The 20,648-nt window shown below is 39.9% G+C and overlaps 1 protein-coding gene across 1 annotated transcript in view; it reads left to right on the plus strand.

The window, feature by feature from the left end:
• The window catches only part of LOC110506952 (diacylglycerol O-acyltransferase 1), a 40,734-nt gene that overhangs the window by 15,511 nt on the left and 4,575 nt on the right, over window positions 1-20,648 (plus strand). Inside the window, exons 5-15 of the mRNA XM_036937386.1 lie at window positions 1-32; window positions 283-388; window positions 6,250-6,378; window positions 8,042-8,116; window positions 9,672-9,775; window positions 16,611-16,649; window positions 16,773-16,814; window positions 16,920-16,964; window positions 17,137-17,249; window positions 17,420-17,485; window positions 17,693-17,780. The exon at window positions 1-32 is cut by the window's left edge and continues 21 nt beyond it. Of these exons, the coding sequence (XP_036793281.1) occupies window positions 1-32; window positions 283-388; window positions 6,250-6,378; window positions 8,042-8,116; window positions 9,672-9,775; window positions 16,611-16,649; window positions 16,773-16,814; window positions 16,920-16,964; window positions 17,137-17,249; window positions 17,420-17,485; window positions 17,693-17,780 (839 nt within the window). The remainder of the gene's footprint in view (window positions 33-282; window positions 389-6,249; window positions 6,379-8,041; window positions 8,117-9,671; window positions 9,776-16,610; window positions 16,650-16,772; window positions 16,815-16,919; window positions 16,965-17,136; window positions 17,250-17,419; window positions 17,486-17,692; window positions 17,781-20,648) is intronic.

The following is a 20,648-nucleotide window of genomic DNA, read 5'->3' on the forward strand; positions in this document are numbered from 1 at the left end:
CAGCTTTGTACACAGAACGAAGGCTCTCAGTGGTGAGTTTCATTCTGATGTACTTACCAGTGTTGCTATTAGTGTTAGAAAAAAAGTTTTGCCTGCGCTGCAGACGGCTATATCAGTCGGCTGATACAGGACTATTAAAGGCCCAGTGCACTACTTTTGTGATTTTTATTTAATGATTTAAAGTCTATAAATATATTGTGATTTGTCAGGGGGTGCTGCAGACCCCTCACACCACTGCTTCCCGCGGCTATGCCTTAACGTGCAGGTCTTCTGTCCCTCCAGGGCTGCATCAGTGAACGTGTTGGGCTGCTGGTTCATTCCATTAACCTGTCAGTCACACTGTGCTTCCCGGTGACTATCGTACTAATGGTGAAGTCCATTACTCCAGGTACTGCTGTATGTGTTCTCGTCAGCCTACAGATGTAGGATCTTAATTTGATCGCCCTGTTGCAGGAGAACTTTCCATTTTGCATCACCATGATGATTTGGCCGGTGACACGTTGCTTCTTGAAAGTCCAATATCTTGAAAACTTGACTGATGACATGCAAAACATTTTGGGACTGTATCAACTGTGGGTGATTTGAAAAAAATAACAAAGGAGAGTTTCTGAGTGAAGTTTTTCTTTAATTATAATCCACATAATCATTTAAATTTCCTGTTGCTGCAGTATGTTTTTCCCTGCAGTAGCAAACTGGCTCAAATTAAGATCCTACATCTGTATAGCAAATCCTGCTTTTCAGAAAAAAACTGTATCTGAATCTAGTGTGTCTCTGTCTTCACTATTAGTTTAGTTAGTGTGTCTTCACTATTAGTTTAGTTAGTGTGTCTTCACTATTAGTTTAGTTAGTGTGTCTTCACTATTAGTTTAGTTAGTGTGTCTTCACTATTAGTTTAGTTAGTGTGTCTCTGTGTCTTCACTATTAGTTTAGTTAGTGTGTCTCTGTGTCTTCACTATTAGTTTAGTTAGTGTGTCTTCACTATTAGTTTAGTTAGTGTGTCTCTGTGTGTCTTCACTATTAGTTTAGTTAGTGTGTCTTCACTATTAGTTTAGTTAGTGTGTCTCTGTGTCTTCACTATTAGTTTAGTTAGTGTGTCTCTGTGTCTTCACTATTAGTTTAGTTAGTGTGTCTCTGTGTCTTCACTATTAGTTTAGTTAGTGTGTCTCTGTGCGTATTCACTATTAGTTTAGTTAGTGTGTCTCTGTGTATTCACTATTAGTTTAGTTAGTGTGTCTCTGTGTCTTCACTATTAGTTTAGTTAGTGTGTCTCTGTGTCTTCACTATTAGTTTAGTTAGTGTGTCTTTGTGTCTTCACTATTAGTTTAGTTAGTGTGTCTCTCTGTGTCTTCACTATTAGTTTAGTTAGTGTGTCTCTCTGTGTCTTCACTATTAGTTTAGTTAGTGTGTCTCTGTGTCTTCACTATTAGTTTAGTTAGTGTGTCTCTGTGTCTTCACTATTAGTTTAGTTAGTGTGTCTCTGTGTCTTCACTATTAGTTTAGTTAGTGTGTCTCTGTGTCTTCACTATTAGTTTAGTTAGTGTGTCTCTGTGTGTCTTCACTATTAGTTTAGTTAGTGTGTCTTCACTAATAGTTTAGTTAGTGTGTCTCTGTGTCTTCACTATTGGTGTAGTTAGTGTGTCTTCACTATTAGTTTAGTTAGTGTGTCTCTGTGTGTTTTATCCAGTTGGTCATTAATGTGTAGTTCATGTAGTATTATATTATCCAGTTGGTCATTAATGTGTAGTTCATGTAGCATTATATTATCCAGTTGGTCATTAATGTGTAGTTAAAGTAGTATTATATTATCCAGTTGGTCATTAATGTGTAGTTAATGTAGTATTACAGTGCCTTGCGAAAGCTCATTACCATAACGCAACGTTAACAATTCATAAAAATCGCAAATGAAATGAAATAAATATATTGGCTCACAAGCTTAGCCTTTTGTTAACAACACTGTCATCTCAGATTTTAAAAATATGCTTTTCAACCATAGCTACACAAGCATTTGTGTAAGAGTATTGATAGCTAGCATTAAGCCTAGCATTCAGCAGGCAACATTTTCACAAAAACAAGAAAAGCATTCAAATAAAATCATTTACCTTTGAAAAACTTCGGATGTTTTCAATGAGGAGACTCTCAGTTAGATAGCAAATGTTCAGTTTTTCCAAAAATATTATTTGTGTAGGAGAAATCGCTCCGTTTTGATCATCACGTTTGGCTAAGAAAAAAACCTGAAAATTCAGTCATTACAACGCCAAACTTTTTTCCAAATTAACATAATATCGACAGAAACATGGCAAACGTTGTTTAGAATCAATCCTCAAGGTGTTTTTCACATATCTATTCGATGATAAGTCATTCTTGGCAGTTGGGTTTCTCCTCTGAAGCAAATGGAAAAATACACGCAGGTGGAGATTACGCAATAATTGCAACGGAGGACACCAAGCGAGCACCTGGTAAATGTAGTCTCTTATGGTCAATCTTCCAATGGTAGGCCTACAAAACTAAACATAATCATTTCAAACCTTGTTTACATTTGTATATGATCATGTCTCTCTACTATGTGTGGGAATACTTGGGAACAGATTTCAAAATCAAAATTACTTGGAGCTGATTTCCTGATGTTTTCAGTCTTTTATCTCCAACCATGGAACATATATACAGTGCCTTGCGAAAGTATTCGGCCCCCTTGAACTTTGCGACCTTTTCCCACATTTCAGGCTTCAAACTTAAAGATATAAAACTGTATTTTTTTGTGAAGAATCAACAACAAGTGGGACACAATCATGAAGTGGAACGACATTTATTGGATATTTCAAACTTTTTTAACAAATCAAAAACTGAAAAATTGGGCGTGCAAAATTATTCAGCCCCCTTAAGTTAATACTTTGTAGCGCCACCTTTTGCTGCGATTACAGCTGTAAGTCGCTTGGGGTATGTCTCTATCAGTTTTGCACATCGAGAGACTGACATTTTTTCCCATTCCTCCTTGCAAAACAGCTCGAGCTCAGTGAGGTTGGATGGAGAGCATTTGTGAACAGCAGTTTTCAGTTCTTTCCACAGATTCTCGATTGGATTCAGGTCTGGACTTTGACTTGGCCATTCTAACACCTGGATATGTTTATTTTTGAACCATTCCATTGTAGATTTTGCTTTATGTTTTGGATCATTGTCTTGTTGGAAGACAAATCTCCGTCCCAGTCTCAGGTCTTTTGCAGACTCCATCAGGTTTTCTTCCAGAATGGTCCTGTATTTGGCTCCATCCATCTTCCCATCAATTTTAACCATCTTCCCTGTCCCTGCTGAAGAAAAGCAGGCCCAAACCATGATGCTGCCACCACCATGTTTGACAGTGGGGATGGTGTGTTCAGGGTGATGAGCTGTGTTGCTTTTACGCCAAACATAACGTCTTGCATTGTTACCAAAAAGTTCAATTTTGGTTTCATCTGACCAGAGCACCTTCTTCCACATGTTTGGTGTGTCTCCCAGGTGGCTTGTGGCAAACTTTAAACCACACTTTTTATGGATATCTTTAAGAAATGGCTTTCTTCTTGCCACTCTTCCATAAAGGCCAGATTTGTGCAATATACGACTGATTGTTGTCCTATGGACAGAGTCTCCCACCTCAGCTGTAGATCTCTGCAGTTCATCCAGAGTGATCATGGGCCTCTTGACTGCATCTCTGATCAGTCTTCTCCTTGTATGAGCTGAAAGTTTAGAGGGACGGCCAGGTCTTGGTAGATTTGCAGTGGTCTGATACTCCTTCCATTTCAATATTATCGCTTGCACAGTGCTCCTTGGGATGTTTAAAGCTTGGGAAATATTTTTGTATCCAAATCCGGCTTTAAACTTCTTCACAACAGTATCTTGTTCTTCATGATGCTCTCTGCACTTTTAACGGACCTCTGAGGCTATCACAGTGCAGGTGCATTTATACGGAGACTTGATTACACACAGGTGGATTGTATTTATCATCATTGGTCATTTAGGTCAACATTGGATCATTCAGAGATCCTCACTGAACTTCTGGAGAGAGTTTGCTGCACTGAAAGTAAAGGGGCTGAATATTTTTGCACGCCCAATTTTTCAGTTTTTGATTTGTTAAAAAAGTTTGAATTATCCAATAAATGTCGTTCCACTTCATGATTGTGTCCCACTTGTTGATGATTCTTCACAAAAAAATACAGTTTTATATCTTTATGTTTGAAGCCTGAAATGTGGCAAAAGGTCGCAAAGTTCAAGGGGGCCGAATACTTTCGCAAGGCACTGTATATTATCCAGTTGGTCATTAATGTGTAGTTAATGTAGTATCATATTATCCAGTTGGTCATTAATGTGTAGTTAATGTAGTATTATATTATCTAGTTGGTCATTAATGTGTAGTTAATGTAGTATTATATTATCCAAGTATGTGATTTTATATTAATGGAATCAGTTGGTCATTAATGTGTTGTTAATGTAGCATTATATTATCCAAGTATGTGATTTTATCTGAATGGTATCAGTTGGGCAGTGTTTGAGTCCCAATTGGCTCACAGGGAGAGGAAGTAAGGAGTGAGGTGGATATGAGGCCAAAAGAGGAGTGGCTGAGAAACAGGTCAATGTCAGGTCAGCTCTGCCTGTCTTCATCAAGCTGGTTGCTAGCCAGCATGGCATCTGGTGACATACAACAGCTAACTGAGCCTCTCATGGCTACACATGTCTCAGAACTTAGGAAACTGACCACAACCACAAGATGATATTAACTGTCTGTGATGTTGTTCTATACCCACAGTTTCATATTTACAAATGTAGGATCTTAGTTTGTTCACCCTTTTGCTGGAGAATTTTCCTGCAATAAAGGAAATGTATAACTTGTGTATTTCTGAAGTTTGTCATTTCCACTTTGGCATTTCAGACTTGATTTTCCCTTATGAAAAATGGATCAACACCTACACAAATGTCCACATAATAATAATAATTTCCTGTTGCTGCAGGATTATTTTTATTATTTTCCTACTGTAACAAACTGGCTCAAATTAAGATCCTACATCTGTACACGCATAAAGACAAAGGTGAAGCTACAGTCATGAGTTTTTAGTAATCATTCCTCTTAGAGGAGAATAGGAAGGTCTTAGTGTCTTTAAGATCTTCATTTTACCTCTCACAAATCAGATCATCTTTCCCTGGACGTTGACTGCGTAGCTACAGTATCCTTCCTTACCTGAAAGTCTTTCTTTCTCCTCATCTGCCGTCGCCACGGGAACGGACAAAGATGTACCATCTGTCTCGTGTACCTCATGCAGAGCTACTGTTTATACATCAAGGTCAGGGGAGAGGGCCACGGATGCTCCTCTTGGCGAGGGAGACAGTCTCTGTCTTTCTCTCTCTGTGCCCATGCCATCTACTAGGTAACCAGCACGGCCCATTTCCATGCAGCATATGGCCGCTGTTGATAAAGCAGTACTAGTCTGTTAGAATGACCTGGGGGCCTTGCCAGGTTTCCCTGGACCTCGGGCGGTAGCGCTGGTAGTTGGTTCAAAGTGAGTGGACTTTGTGTTCCCAGTCGTTCATCTTGTGTGATAGACGAGGAGAGGATGGTGAGTGTTGTAACTGTTGACATATATGGATAGCCCTAGAGAAGGACAGTAAGAACCAGGTGGGCAGCATTCCTCAGCTTCTTGTTAGGGCCTGTTTGTTAACTACACATCAAAGACAATGTCTTCGCTAACTGGGAATCAGAGGGTTTCATTCTTTTCTGTTCTACAGTGTGATATGCATGTTGAATACCTCAAGTTGACTGTACTATATTATAAACTGTGTGGTTCGAGCCCTGAATTCTGATTGGCTGACATCCGTGGTATATCAGACCGTATACCACAGGTATGACACAACGTCTATTTTTACTGTTCTAATTATGTTGGTAACCAGTTTATAATAGCAAGGCACCTCGGGGGTTTGTTATATATGGCCAATATGCCACGGCTAAAGGCTGTATCCACGCACTGCCTAAGGACAGCCCTTAGCCGTGGTATATGGATTCATATACAACACCACCTCAGGCCTTATTGCTTAAATATACTACATAACGCACTTTGCTACTACACATCAAGATCATTTACAACCACCCACACCCACATCATTAACTCCATTTAATGGATAATATGTATTGTACTGTTTTGCATACAACACTTAATATGATTGACTGTGAATTCTAACGGAAAATATTGCATAAATATTGCTGATATTTAACATTGTCCTTGTCCTCAGTGGGTGGAGCGTCTGCTCTGGGAGTGTACACCGTCCTCTTCCTGAAGCTCTACTCCTACAAAGATGTGAACAAGTGGTGTAGAGAGATGAGCCATGCTAAAGCCCGTAGCCTGGCCCGCTCCCTCTCATGTAAGTCCTCAGTCTCCACAGTCCTCTATGCCCCATGCTAAAGCCCGTAGCCTGGCCCGCTCCCTCTCATGTAAGTCCTCAGTCTCCACAGTCCTCTATGCCCCATGCTAAAGCCCGTAGCCTGGCCCGCTCCCTCTCATGTAAGTCCTCAGTCTCCACAGTCCTCTATGCCCCATGCTAAAGCCCGTAGCCTGGCCCGCTCCCTCTCATGTAAGTCCTCAGTCTCCACAGTCCTCTATGCCCCATGCTAAAGCCCGTAGCCTGGCCCGCTCCCTCTCATGTAAGTCCTCAGTCTCCACAGTCCTCTATGCCCCATGCTAAAGCCCGTAGCCTGGCCCGCTCCCTCTCATGTAAGTCCTGTCTCCACAGTCCTCTATGCCCCGTGCTAAAGCCCGTAGCCTGGCCCGCACCCTCTCATGTAAGTCCTCAGTCTCCACAGTCCTCTATGCCCCATGCTAAAGCCCGTAGCCTGGCCCGCTCCCTCTCATGTAAGTCCTCAGTCTCCACAGTCCTCTATGCCCCATGCTAAAGCCCGTAGCCTGGCCCGCTCCCTCTCATGTAAGTCCTCAGTCTCCACAGTCCTCTATGCCTCCTACCAGCAACTGGACAACAACAACACTACTGCTACTACTTTAATTACTTCAGATGTACTGCTTTTGCTATTGATACTGCTCACACTTTCTGGGCTTCACTGCTTCGGATTTTACTGATACGTCTGTTCTTGAAGTGTGTGCAGTGTGAGGGAGATTTTTCAAATACGTTATATTTGATTGAGTCTGCCTCGAGTGCCAGATGGGCGGAGTATGTACTTTTGGGACCATTCCTTTTTATCCATTGCGCCAGGCAATCAAGTATTTGAAAAATAACTAATATTGTTATAACAGGTTTGATTTTAACCCTCATCCTATAAGCTCTACTGTGATGACTCCCATAGTTGTGTTTTCTAGAGAGTTTGTGTCACCTGGGTTCTACATTAACCTTTGACTCCCAGAGTTGTGTTTTCTAGAGAGTTTGTGTCACCTGGGTTCTACATTAACATTTGACTCCCATAGTTGCTTTGTCTAGAGAGTTTGTGTCACCTGGGTTCTACATTGACCTTTGACTCCCATAGTTGTGTTTTCTAGAGAGTTTGTGTCACCTGGGTTCTACATTAACATTTGACTCCCATAGTTGCTTTGTCTAGAGAGTTTGTGTCACCTGGGTTCTACGTTGACCGTTGACTCCCAGAGATGCTTTGTCTACAGAGTTTGCGTCACCTGGGTTCTACGTTGACCTTTGACTCCCAGAGTTGCTTTGTCTAGAGAGTTTGTGTCACCTGGGTTCTACACTGACATTTGACTACTAATAAAGGGCTTAATGAGATTTCTGACTCGCCTCCATGGAAATGGCAACTGTGACCTAATTTTTCATAGGCGGCGATGCTGAGTGTTTGTATATGTACCCTTAATGGAAACCGTTTTCCTGTTGGTGAAAATGTACACATAAACATTAACACACACACACACACACATAATACTACAATCCACATCGCTCCTTAACTGCTGCACTGCCACCTGCTGGTTGACTGTACACAAGAAGCTGTTCTCTAAGTAGAGTGATTGTGACTGTGAGAATCATACATGTTTAATTGCTGACTTAACATGGCTTGTACTCTCCTCTACAGGTTCCTCTATACCACGGTCTAGGGAAAGTGGACAGGATTATCAGGTCTCCTATCCTGGAAATGTCACCCTCAGAGGTCAGTAGAGGTTGGACATCCCAGGTAGACCAAGACCTGGGTTCAAATACAATTTCAGGTATTTCAATAACGTTTCAAAACAAGTATTCAGATAACTTTTATTTGAAAAAACAAGTATTTGAATATATTTGGAGATACTCAAATACACTCCCATGCATTTAACCCATGTTTTTGAAAATATTATCTGAAATAGTATTAGAAAATACTTTAAAATACAACTTGGTCGACTATTTGGTTTTTACAAATAACCATTAAAATATTTGTTTTAAGTACTTGTTTTCGGCTGTGTTTGAAAATACTCAAATACACAGAACCTATTTAAATAACAAATTGTCAAATGCATGTATTTAAACCCAGGTCCTGCTGTAGCAGACCCCACTCTTATCACTGCTGCCTCAACCTATCCTGCTGTAGCAAACCCCACTCTTATCACTGCTGCCTCAACCTATCCTGCTGTAGCAGACCCCACTCTTATCACTGCTGCCTCAAGCTATCATGCTGTAGCAGACCTCACTCTTATCACTGCTGCCTCAACCTATCCTGCTGTAGCAGACCCCACTCTTATCACTGCTGCCTCAACCTATCCTGCTGTAGCAGACCCCACTCTTATCACTGCTGCCTCAACCTATCCTGCTGTAGCAGACCCCACTCTTATCACTGCTGCCTCAACCTATCCTGCTGTAGCAGACCCCACTCTTATCACTGCTGCCTCAACCTATCCTGCTGTAGCAAACCCCACTCTTATCACTGCTGCCTCAACCTATCCTGCTGTAGCAGACCCCACTCTTATTACTGCTGCCTCAACCTATCCTGCTGTAGCAGACCCCACTCTTATCACTGCTGCCTCAAGCTATCATGCTGTAGCAGACCTCACTCTTATCACTGCTGCCTCAACCTATCATGCTGTAGCAGACCTCACTCTTATCACTGCTGCCTCAACCTATCCTGCTGTAGCAGACCCCACTCTTATCACTGCTGCCTCAACCTATCCTGCTGTAGCAGACCCCACTCTTATCACTGCTGCCTCAACCTATCCTGCTGTAGCAGACCCCACTCTTATCACTGCTGCCTCAACCTATCCTGCTGTAGCAGACCCCACTCTTATCACTGCTGCCTCAAGCTATCATGCTGTAGCAGACCTCACTCTTATCACTGCTGCCTCAACCTATCCTGCTGTAGCAGACCTCACTCTTATCACTGCTGCCTCAACCTATCCTGCTGTAGCAGACCCCACTCTTATCACTGCTGCCTCAACCTATCCTGCTGTAGCAGACCCCACTCTTATTACTGCTGCCTCAACCTATCCTGCTGTAGCCTGCTACTGGAGCTATATCAGACTATAGTAATACTCTCTCTTTCTCTCCTCTTGCTCTCTCTCTCGCTCTCTCTCCCCTCTCTCTTTTTCTCTTTCTCTCTCTCCTCTCTCTCTCCCCTCTCTCTTTTTCTCTTTCTCTCTCTCCTCTCTCTCTCTCCTCTCTCTTTCTCTCTCTCCTGTCTCTCTCTTTCTAATTTATCTCACTCCCCTCTTTCTTTCTAATCTCTCTTGTGTTTTTAGATTTGTATTATTTTGTTTTTGCACCAACCCTCTGCTATGAATTAAACTTCCCCCGGTCTCCACGGATTCGAATGAGCTTCCTGCTAAGGAGGCTTTTTGAGATGGTGAGTTCTGTCCCCAATCACCCTTTCTGCATTGGTTTGTTAGTACGCTGCTTTATACTCTGTAAACTAGATTGAACAGTTGATGTTATCACGGCTTTGTCCTACTGGTTATTTCCCAATGTTGTGCTATGGGTATAAAAGAAGATGTACAACTTCCTGTTTAGCCCCATGTGAAGGAGCACATTATAGAGATACAGAAACATCAGATCTATTCTCTTCAATATGATCTGACACAGTCATCTACAGCAAACATCAGATCTATTCTCTTCAATATGATCTGACACAGTCATCTACAGCAAACATCAGATCTATTCTCTTCAATATGATCTGACACAGTCATCTACAGCAAACATCAGATCTATTCTCTTCAATATGATCTGACACAGTCATCTACAGCAAACATCAGATCTATTCTCTTCAATACGATCTGACACAGTCATCTACAGCAAACATCAGATCAGATCTATTCTCTTCAATACGATCTGACACAGTCATCTACAGCAAACATCAGATCTATTCTCTTCAATATGATCTGACACAGTCATCTACAGCAAACATCAGATCTATTCTCTTCAATATGATCTGACACAGTCATCTACAGCAAACATCAGATCTATTCTCTTCAATATGATCTGACACAGTCATCTACAGCAAACATCAGATCTATTCTCTTCAATATGATCTGACACAGTCATCTACAGCAAACATCAGATCTATTCTCTTCAATATGATCTGACACAGTCATCTACAGCAAACATCAGATCTATTCTCTTCAATACGATCTGACACAGTCATCTACAGCAAACATCAGATCTATTCTCTTCAATATGATCTGACACAGTCATCTACAGCAAACATCAGATCTATTCTCTTCAATATGATCTGACACAGTCATCTACAGCAAACATCAGATCAGATCTATTCTCTTCAATATGATCTGACACAGTCATCTACAGCAAACATCAGATCTATTCTCTTCAATATGATCTGACACAGTCATCTACAGCAAACATCAGATCAGATCTATTCTCTTCAATACGATCTGACACAGTCATCTACAGCAAACATCAGATCAGATCTATTCTCTTCAATATGATCTGACACAGTCATCTACAGCAAACATCAGATCTATTCTCTTCAATATGATCTGACACAGTCATCTACAGCAAACATCAGATCTATTCTCTTCAATATGATCTGACACAGTCATCTACAGCAAACATCAGATCTATTCTCTTCAATACGATCTGACACAGTCATCTACAGCAAACATCAGATCTATTCTCTACAATACGATCTGACACAGTCATCTACAGCAAACATCAGATCAGATCTATTCTCTTCAATACGATCTGACACAGTCATCTACAGCAAACATCAGATCTATTCTCTTCGATATGATCTGACACAGTCATCTACAGCAAACATCAGATCTATTCTCTTCAATATGATCTGACACAGTCATCTACAGCAAACATCAGATCTATTCTCTTCAATATGATCTGACACAGTCATCTACAGCAAACATCAGATCTATTCTCTTCAATATGATCTGACACAGTCATCTACAGCAAACATCAGATCTATTCTCTTCAATATGATCTGACACAGTCATCTACAGCAAACATCAGATCTATTCTCTTCAATACGATCTGACACAGTCATCTACAGCAAACATCAGATCTATTCTCTTCAATATGATCTGACACAGTCATCTACAGCAAACATCAGATCTATTCTCTTCAATATGATCTGACACAGTCATCTACAGCAAACATCAGATCTATTCTCTTCAATACGATCTGACACAGTCATCTACAGCAAACATCAGATCTATTCTCTACAATACGATCTGACATAGTCATCTACAGCAAACATCAGATCAGATCTATTCTCTTCAATACGATCTGACACAGTCATCTACAGCAAACATCAGATCTATTCTCTTCAATATGATCTGACACAGTCATCTACAGCAAACATCAGATCTATTCTCTTCAATATGATCTGACACAGTCATCTACAGCAAACATCAGATCTATTCTCTTCAATATGATCTGACACAGTCATCTACAGCAAACATCAGATCTATTCTCTTCAATATGATCTGACAGTCATCTACAGCAAACATCAGATCTATTCTCTTCAATATGATCTGACACAGTCATCTACAGCAAACATCAGATCTATTCTCTTCAATACGATCTGACACAGTCATCTACAGCAAACATCAGATCTATTCTCTTCAATACGATCTGACACAGTCATCTACAGCAAACATCAGATCAGATCTATTCTCTTCAATATGATCTGACACAGTCATCTACAGCAAACATCAGATCTATTCTCTTCAATATGATCTGACACAGTCATCTACAGCAAACATCAGATCTATTCTCTTCAATACGATCTGACACAGTCATCTACAGCAAACATCAGATCTATTCTCTACAATACGATCTGACACAGTCATCTACAGCAAACATCAGATCTATTCTCTACAATACGATCTGACACAGTCATCTACAGCAAACATCAGATCAGATCTATTCTCTTCAATACGATCTGACACAGTCATCTACAGCAAACATCAGATCAGATCTATTCTCTTCAATATGATCTGACACAGTCATCTACAGCAAACATCAGATCAGATCTATTCTCTTCAATATGATCTGACACAGTCATCTACAGCAAACATCAGATCTATTCTCTTCAATATGATCTGACACAGTCATCTACAGCAAACATCAGATCTATTCTCTTCAATACGATCTGACACAGTCATCTACAGCAAACATCAGATCAGATCTATTCTCTTCAATACGATCTGACACAGTCATCTACAGCAAACATCAGATCTATTCTCTTCAATACGATCTGACACAGTCATCTACAGCAAACATCAGATCTATTCTCTTCAATACGATCTGACACAGTCATCTACAGCAAACATCAGATCAGATCTATTCTCTTCAATACGATCTGACACAGTCATCTACAGCAAACATCAGATCTATTCTCTTCAATATGATCTGACACAGTCATCTACAGCAAACATCAGATCTATTCTCTTCAATATGATCTGACACAGTCATCTACAGCAAACATTAGATCTATTCTCTTCAATATGATCTGACACAGTCATCTACAGCAAACATCAGATCTATTCTCTTCAATACGATCTGACACAGTCATCTACAGCAAACATCAGATCTATTCTCTTCAATACGATCTGACACAGTCATCTACAGCAAACATCAGATCTATTCTCTTTAATACGATCTTACACAGTCATCTACAGCAAACATCAGATCTATTCTCTTCAATATGATCTGACACAGTCATCTACAGCAAACATCAGATCAGATCTATTGTCTACAATACGATCTGACACAGTCATCTACAGCAAACATCAGATCAGATCTATTCTCTTCAATATGATCTGACACAGTCATCTACAGCAAACATCAGATCTATTCTCTTCAATATGATCTGACACAGTCATCTACAGCAAACATCAGATCTATTCTCTTCAATACGATCTGACACAGTCATCTACAGCAAACATCAGATCTATTCTCTTCAATATGATCTGACACAGTCATCTACAGCAAACATCAGATCTATTCTCTTCAATACGATCTGACACAGTCATCTACAGCAAACATCAGATCTATTCTCTTCAATATGATCTGACACAGTCATCTACAGCAAACATCAGATCTATTCTCTTCAATACGATCTGACACAGTCATCTACAGCAAACATCAGATCTATTCTCTTCAATATGATCTGACACAGTCATCTACAGCAAACATCAGATCTATTCTCTTCAATACGATCTGACACAGTCATCTACAGCAAACATCAGATCTATTCTCTTCAATATGATCTGACACAGTCATCTACAGCAAACATCAGATCTATTCTCTTCAATATGATCTGACACAGTCATCTACAGCAAACATCAGATCTATTCTCTTCAATATGATCTGACACAGTCATCTACAGCAAACATCAGATCTATTCTCTTCAATATGATCTGACACAGTCATCTACAGCAAACATCAGATCAGATCTATTCTCTTCAATATGATCTGACACAGTCATCTACAGCAAACATCAGATCTATTCTCTTCAATATGATCTGACACAGTCATCTACAGCAAACATCAGATCTATTCTCTTCAATATGATCTGACACAGTCATCTACAGCAAACATCAGATCTATTCTCTTCAATACGATCTGACACAGTCATCTACAGCAAACATCAGATCTATTCTCTACAATACGATCTGACACAGTCATCTACAGCAAACATCAGATCAGATCTATTCTCTTCAATACGATCTGACACAGTCATCTACAGCAAACATCAGATCTATTCTCTTCAATATGATCTGACACAGTCATCTACAGCAAACATCAGATCAGATCTATTCTCTACAATACGATCTGACACAGTCATCTACAGCAAACATCAGATCAGATCTATTCTCTTCAATACGATCTGACACAGTCATCTACAGCAAACATCAGATCTATTCTCTTCAATATGATCTGACACAGTCATCTACAGCAAACATCAGATCAGATCTATTCTCTTCAATATGATCTGACACAGTCATCTACAGCAAACATCAGATCTATTCTCTTCAATATGATCTGACACAGTCATCTACAGCAAACATCAGATCTATTCTCTTCAATACGATCTGACACAGTCATCTACAGCAAACATCAGATCTATTCTCTTCAATATGATCTGACACAGTCATCTACAGCAAACATCAGATCTATTCTCTTCAATACGATCTGACACAGTCATCTACAGCAAACATCAGATCTATTCTCTTCAATATGATCTGACACAGTCATCTACAGCAAACATCAGATCTATTCTCTTCAATATGATCTGACACAGTCATCTACAGCAAACATCAGATCTATTCTCTTCAATACGATCTGACACAGTCATCTACAGCAAACATCAGATCTATTCTCTACAATACGATCTGACATAGTCATCTACAGCAAACATCAGATCAGATCTATTCTCTTCAATACGATCTGACACAGTCATCTACAGCAAACATCAGATCTATTCTCTTCAATATGAACTGACACAGTCATCTACAGCAAACATCAGATCTATTCTCTTCAATATGATCTGACACAGTCATCTACAGCAAACATCAGATCTATTCTCTTCAATATGATCTGACACAGTCATCTACAGCAAACATCAGATCTATTCTCTTCAATATGATCTGACACAGTCATCTACAGCAAACATCAGATCTATTCTCTTCAATATGATCTGACACAGTCATCTACAGCAAACATCAGATCTATTCTCTTCAATACGATCTGACACAGTCATCTACAGCAAACATCAGATCAGATCTATTCTCTTCAATACGATCTGACACAGTCATCTACAGCAAACATCAGATCTATTCTCTTCAATACGATCTGACACAGTCATCTACAGCAAACATCAGATCTATTCTCTTCAATACGATCTGACACAGTCATCTACAGCAAACATCAGATCAGATCTATTCTCTTCAATACGATCTGACACAGTCATCTACAGCAAACATCAGATCTATTCTCTTCAATATGATCTGACACAGTCATCTACAGCAAACATCAGATCTATTCTCTTCAATATGATCTGACACAGTCATCTACAGCAAACATCAGATCTATTCTCTTCAATATGATCTGACACAGTCATCTACAGCAAACATCAGATCTATTCTCTTCAATACGATCTGACACAGTCATCTACAGCAAACATCAGATCTATTCTCTTCAATATGATCTGACACAGTCATCTACAGCAAACATCAGATCAGATCTATTCTCTACAATACGATCTGACACAGTCATCTACAGCAAACATCAGATCAGATCTATTCTCTTCAATATGATCTGACACAGTCATCTACAGCAAACATCAGATCTATTCTCTTCAATACGATCTGACACAGTCATCTACAGCAAACATCAGATCTATTCTCTTCAATATGATCTGACACAGTCATCTACAGCAAACATCAGATCTATTCTCTTCAATATGATCTGACACAGTCATCTACAGCAAACATCAGATCTATTCTCTTCAATATGATCTGACACAGTCATCTACAGCAAACATCAGATCAGATCTATTCTCTTCAATATGATCTGACACAGTCATCTACAGCAAACATCAGATCTATTCTCTTCAATATGATCTGACACAGTCATCTACAGCAAACATCAGATCTATTCTCTTCAATACGATCTGACACAGTCATCTACAGCAAACATCAGATCTATTCTCTTCAATATGATCTGACACAGTCATCTACAGCAAACATCAGATCAGATCTATTCTCTTCAATATGATCTGACACAGTCATCTACAGCAAACATCAGATCTATTCTCTTCAATACGATCTGACACAGTCATCTACAGCAAACATCAGATCTATTCTCTTCAATACGATCTGACACAGTCATCTACAGCAAACATGGATAGAACAAATAGAAGTATCTTCTTTAACAATGTCAAGTTCCATTGTGAATTTCTCTGGACCTCCATTAGAAGATTAGCTTGGTTATTGGTCGACTGTGGAGATGTGCACTCTGGTCCCAAGACTTATCCAAAGATAAAAGGCAGACAGCGTTTTTCCTGCACACACACACACACACACACACACACACACACACACACACACACACACACACACACACACACACATACACACACACACACAAAGTATCTTTGTTTGATTTAGAGGAGAAATGCTAAGTAAACAAATCATCTGTCTTCCCAGCTGTTCTTCACCCAGTTATTGGTGGGATTAACACAGCAGGTATGTTTTCTCCTGACATTGACTTATGTATAGTGACTACATGTATTTATTGAGAATAAGCACCTCATTTAATTTATGATTTGTGCTGTTTATTCACCTCATCGGTCTCTTATTTGCCTCCAGTGGATGATACCCATTATTCAGAGTTCTATGAAGCCATTGGAGGTAAAGTAGGATTACTGGGACATTTACGATTTACATTTAAATAATTTTTCACTATTCTTCTCAATCAATACAATCTCTCTTTCGTCATTGATCCTGATACTGTAGGATATGGACCTGCCTATGATGATGGAGCGTCTACTCAGACTAGCCGTGAGTACACAAGAGAACACCGGGGTAATGCGGTCATGGTAACATGGTTGATAGTAACCTTAGGCCTTGAGAGATATGACATAAACATTGTATTGGGCCGTTCCGTTCTTCTATTGTTGTTTTATGTTGTCCTGGACACAGTATTATTCCCCTGTCTTCTCTCTCCCATCAGGTGCCCAATCATCTTCTATGGTTGATATTCTTCTACTGGTTCTTCCACTCGTCCTTGAACTTTATTGCTGAGCTCCTGCAATTTGGAGACCGAGAGTTTTACAGAGACTGGTGGTAGGTGAAATGAATACGGTCTGTTTTCTTACGTTCCATTGTTTATTGCCAGTATGTTACTAAGAGGGAGAAGTGATCATTTGAGATGTACACAAGTAAAATATCAATAGCATGTACCACTGTAAAATACATCACTTCACATGACTAGGAGACTTTTCCCTTTCTTGCAGGAACTCTGAGACCATCACATACTTTTGGCAAAACTGGAATATTCCAGTACACAAATGGTGCCTTCGGTGAGTAGATGCAATCTATTCTATACATAGAAAACTGTATGTTAACATTGAGATCCTATAAATGATTCAGTGGTACGGAATCAGTGGAATGGAGGTTGATACTGAGCAGAAATGTATTGAGGATGTATTGGGGATTTGTGAGCTGGTAGCTGCCATGAGGTGTTTGATATGCTTCCTCCTGTGTTGCTCCCTCTCTCTCTCCCAAAGCCACTTCTACAAGCCCCTGCTGAAGAGTGGAGTCAGTAAGTGGCTTGGCCAATCAGCAGTGTTCCTGGCTTCAGCCTTCTTTCATGAGGTAAGGTGCTCTGCTCCTAGCTGGGTGAAAGCAGACTGACCGCTGCGCTCATCTGTACTATTCCTTGTGAAGTGAAACAGAGTGTTAGCTTCATCAGGTGGTTTTTAACCAGGATGCTCTGCTGCCACTGCAGCTCATATCATCATAGTCTGACCCAAACATTCAATCGCCAAAACATAAACTTTTCAAAGAGAAAAGACAAGAAAAAACATGTTTTCCATCAACGAATATAGAATTATGACCATTTAGAAGCTATTTTGAATGTTCTTGATTCTAAAGACATGAAATGTTCAGAGTACATTGAGGTTAGATACCACTTTCAATAAATGTAAAACAATTTAAATTGGCAAAACATGTAGTTACAAGGTTTTCATCAGACAATGACTATATACAGTATGTATACCATTTGTGAAGAAATCCTGCATTCTATCAGACTACAGTTTCATAATTGCTGAGATTGCTAGTCAGATTAGACTTTAAAGGCCACAGATATAGTTATTGCATGACAGTACAGTGAATATACTACACAGTGGCTATACTACACAGTGACTATACTACACAGTGGCTATACTACACAGTGGCTATACTACACAGTGACTATACTACACAATGACTATACTACACAGTGGCTATACTACACCGTGGCTATACTACACAGTGACTATACTACACCGTGGCTATACTACACAGTGGCTATACTACACAGTGGCTATACTACACAGTGGCTATACTACACCGTGGCTATACTACACAGTGACTATACTACACCGTGGCTATACTACACAGTGGCTATACTACACAGTGGCTATACTACACAGTGGCTATACTACACAGTGGCTATACTACACAATGACTATACTACACAGTGACTATACTACACAATCTCTATACTATACAGTGGCTATACTACACCGTGGCTATACTACACAGTGGCTATACTACACAGTGACTATACTACACAATGACTATACTACACAGTGACTATACTACACAATCTCTATACTATACAGTGGCTATACTACACCGTGGCTATACTACACAGTGGCTATACTACACAGTGGCTATACTACACAGTGACTATACTACACCGTGGCTATACTACACAGTGGCTATACTACACAGTGGCTATACTACACAGTGGCTATACTACACAGTGGCAACACTACACAGTGACTATACTACACAGTGACTATACTACACAGTGACTATACTACACAATCTCTATACTATACAGTGGCTATACTACACCGTGGCTATGCTACGCAGTGGCTATACTACACAGTGGCTATACTACACAGTGACTATACTACACAGTGGCTATACTACACAGTGACTATACTACACAGTGGCTATACACACAGTGACTATACACACAGTGACTATGCTACAAAGTGACTACTACACAGTGGCTATACTACACAATGACTATACTACACAGTGGCTATACTACACAATGACTATACTACACAGTGACTATACTACACAGTGGCTATACTACACAGTGGCTATACTACACAGTGACTATACTACACAGTGACTATACTACACAGTGACTATACTACACAATGACTATACTACACAATGACTATACTACACAGTGACTATACTACACAGTGACTATACACACAGTGACTATGCTACAAAGTGACTATACTACAAAGTGACTATACTACACAGTGACTATACTACACAGTGACTATACACACAGTGACTATACTACACAGTGACCATACTACACAGTGACTATACTACACAATGACTATACTACACAATGACTATACTACACAATGACTATACTACACAGTGACTATACTACACAGTGACTATACACACAGTGACTATGCTACAAAGTGACTATACTACACAGTGGCTATACTACACAATGACTATACTACACAGTGACTATACTACACCGTGGCTATACTACACAGTGGCTATACTACACAGTGGCTATACTACACAGTGGCTATACTACACAGTGGCAACACTACACAGTGACTATACTACACAGTGACTATACTACACAGTGACTATACTACACAATCTCTATACTATACAGTGGCTATACTACACCGTGGCTATGCTACGCAGTGGCTATACTACACAGTGGCTATACTACACAGTGACTATACTACACAGTGGCTATACTACACAGTGACTATACTACACAGTGGCTATACACACAGTGACTATACACACAGTGACTATGCTACAAAGTGACTACTACACAGTGGCTATACTACACAATGACTATACTACACAGTGGCTATACTACACAATGACTATACTACACAGTGACTATACTACACAGTGGCTATACTACACAGTGGCTATACTACACAGTGGCTATACTACACAGTGGCTATGCTATACTACACAGTGACTATACTACACAGTGGCTGTACTACACAGTGGCTATACTACACCGTGGCTATACTACACAGTGACTGTACTACACAGTGACTATACACACAGTGGCTATACTACACCGTGGCTATACTACACAGTGACTATACACACAGTGACTATGCTACAAAGTGACTACTACACAGTGACTATACTACACAGTGGCTATACTACACAATGACTATACTACACAGTGACTATACTACACAGTGGCTATACTACACAGTGGCTATACTACACAGTGGCTATACTACACAGTGGCTATGCTATACTACACAGTGACAGTACTACACAGTGGCTGTACTACACAGTGGCTATACTACACCGTGGCTATACTACACAGTGACTGTACTACACAGTGGCTATACTACACAGTGACTATACTACACAGTGGCTATACACACAGTGACTATACTACACAGTGACTATACTACACAGTGGCTATACTACACAGTGACTATA

The sequence above is a fragment of the Oncorhynchus mykiss genome, chromosome 2 (assembly GCF_013265735.2).
Source record: "Oncorhynchus mykiss isolate Arlee chromosome 2, USDA_OmykA_1.1, whole genome shotgun sequence".
In the NCBI taxonomy this organism is placed as follows: Eukaryota; Metazoa; Chordata; class Actinopteri; order Salmoniformes; family Salmonidae; genus Oncorhynchus; species Oncorhynchus mykiss.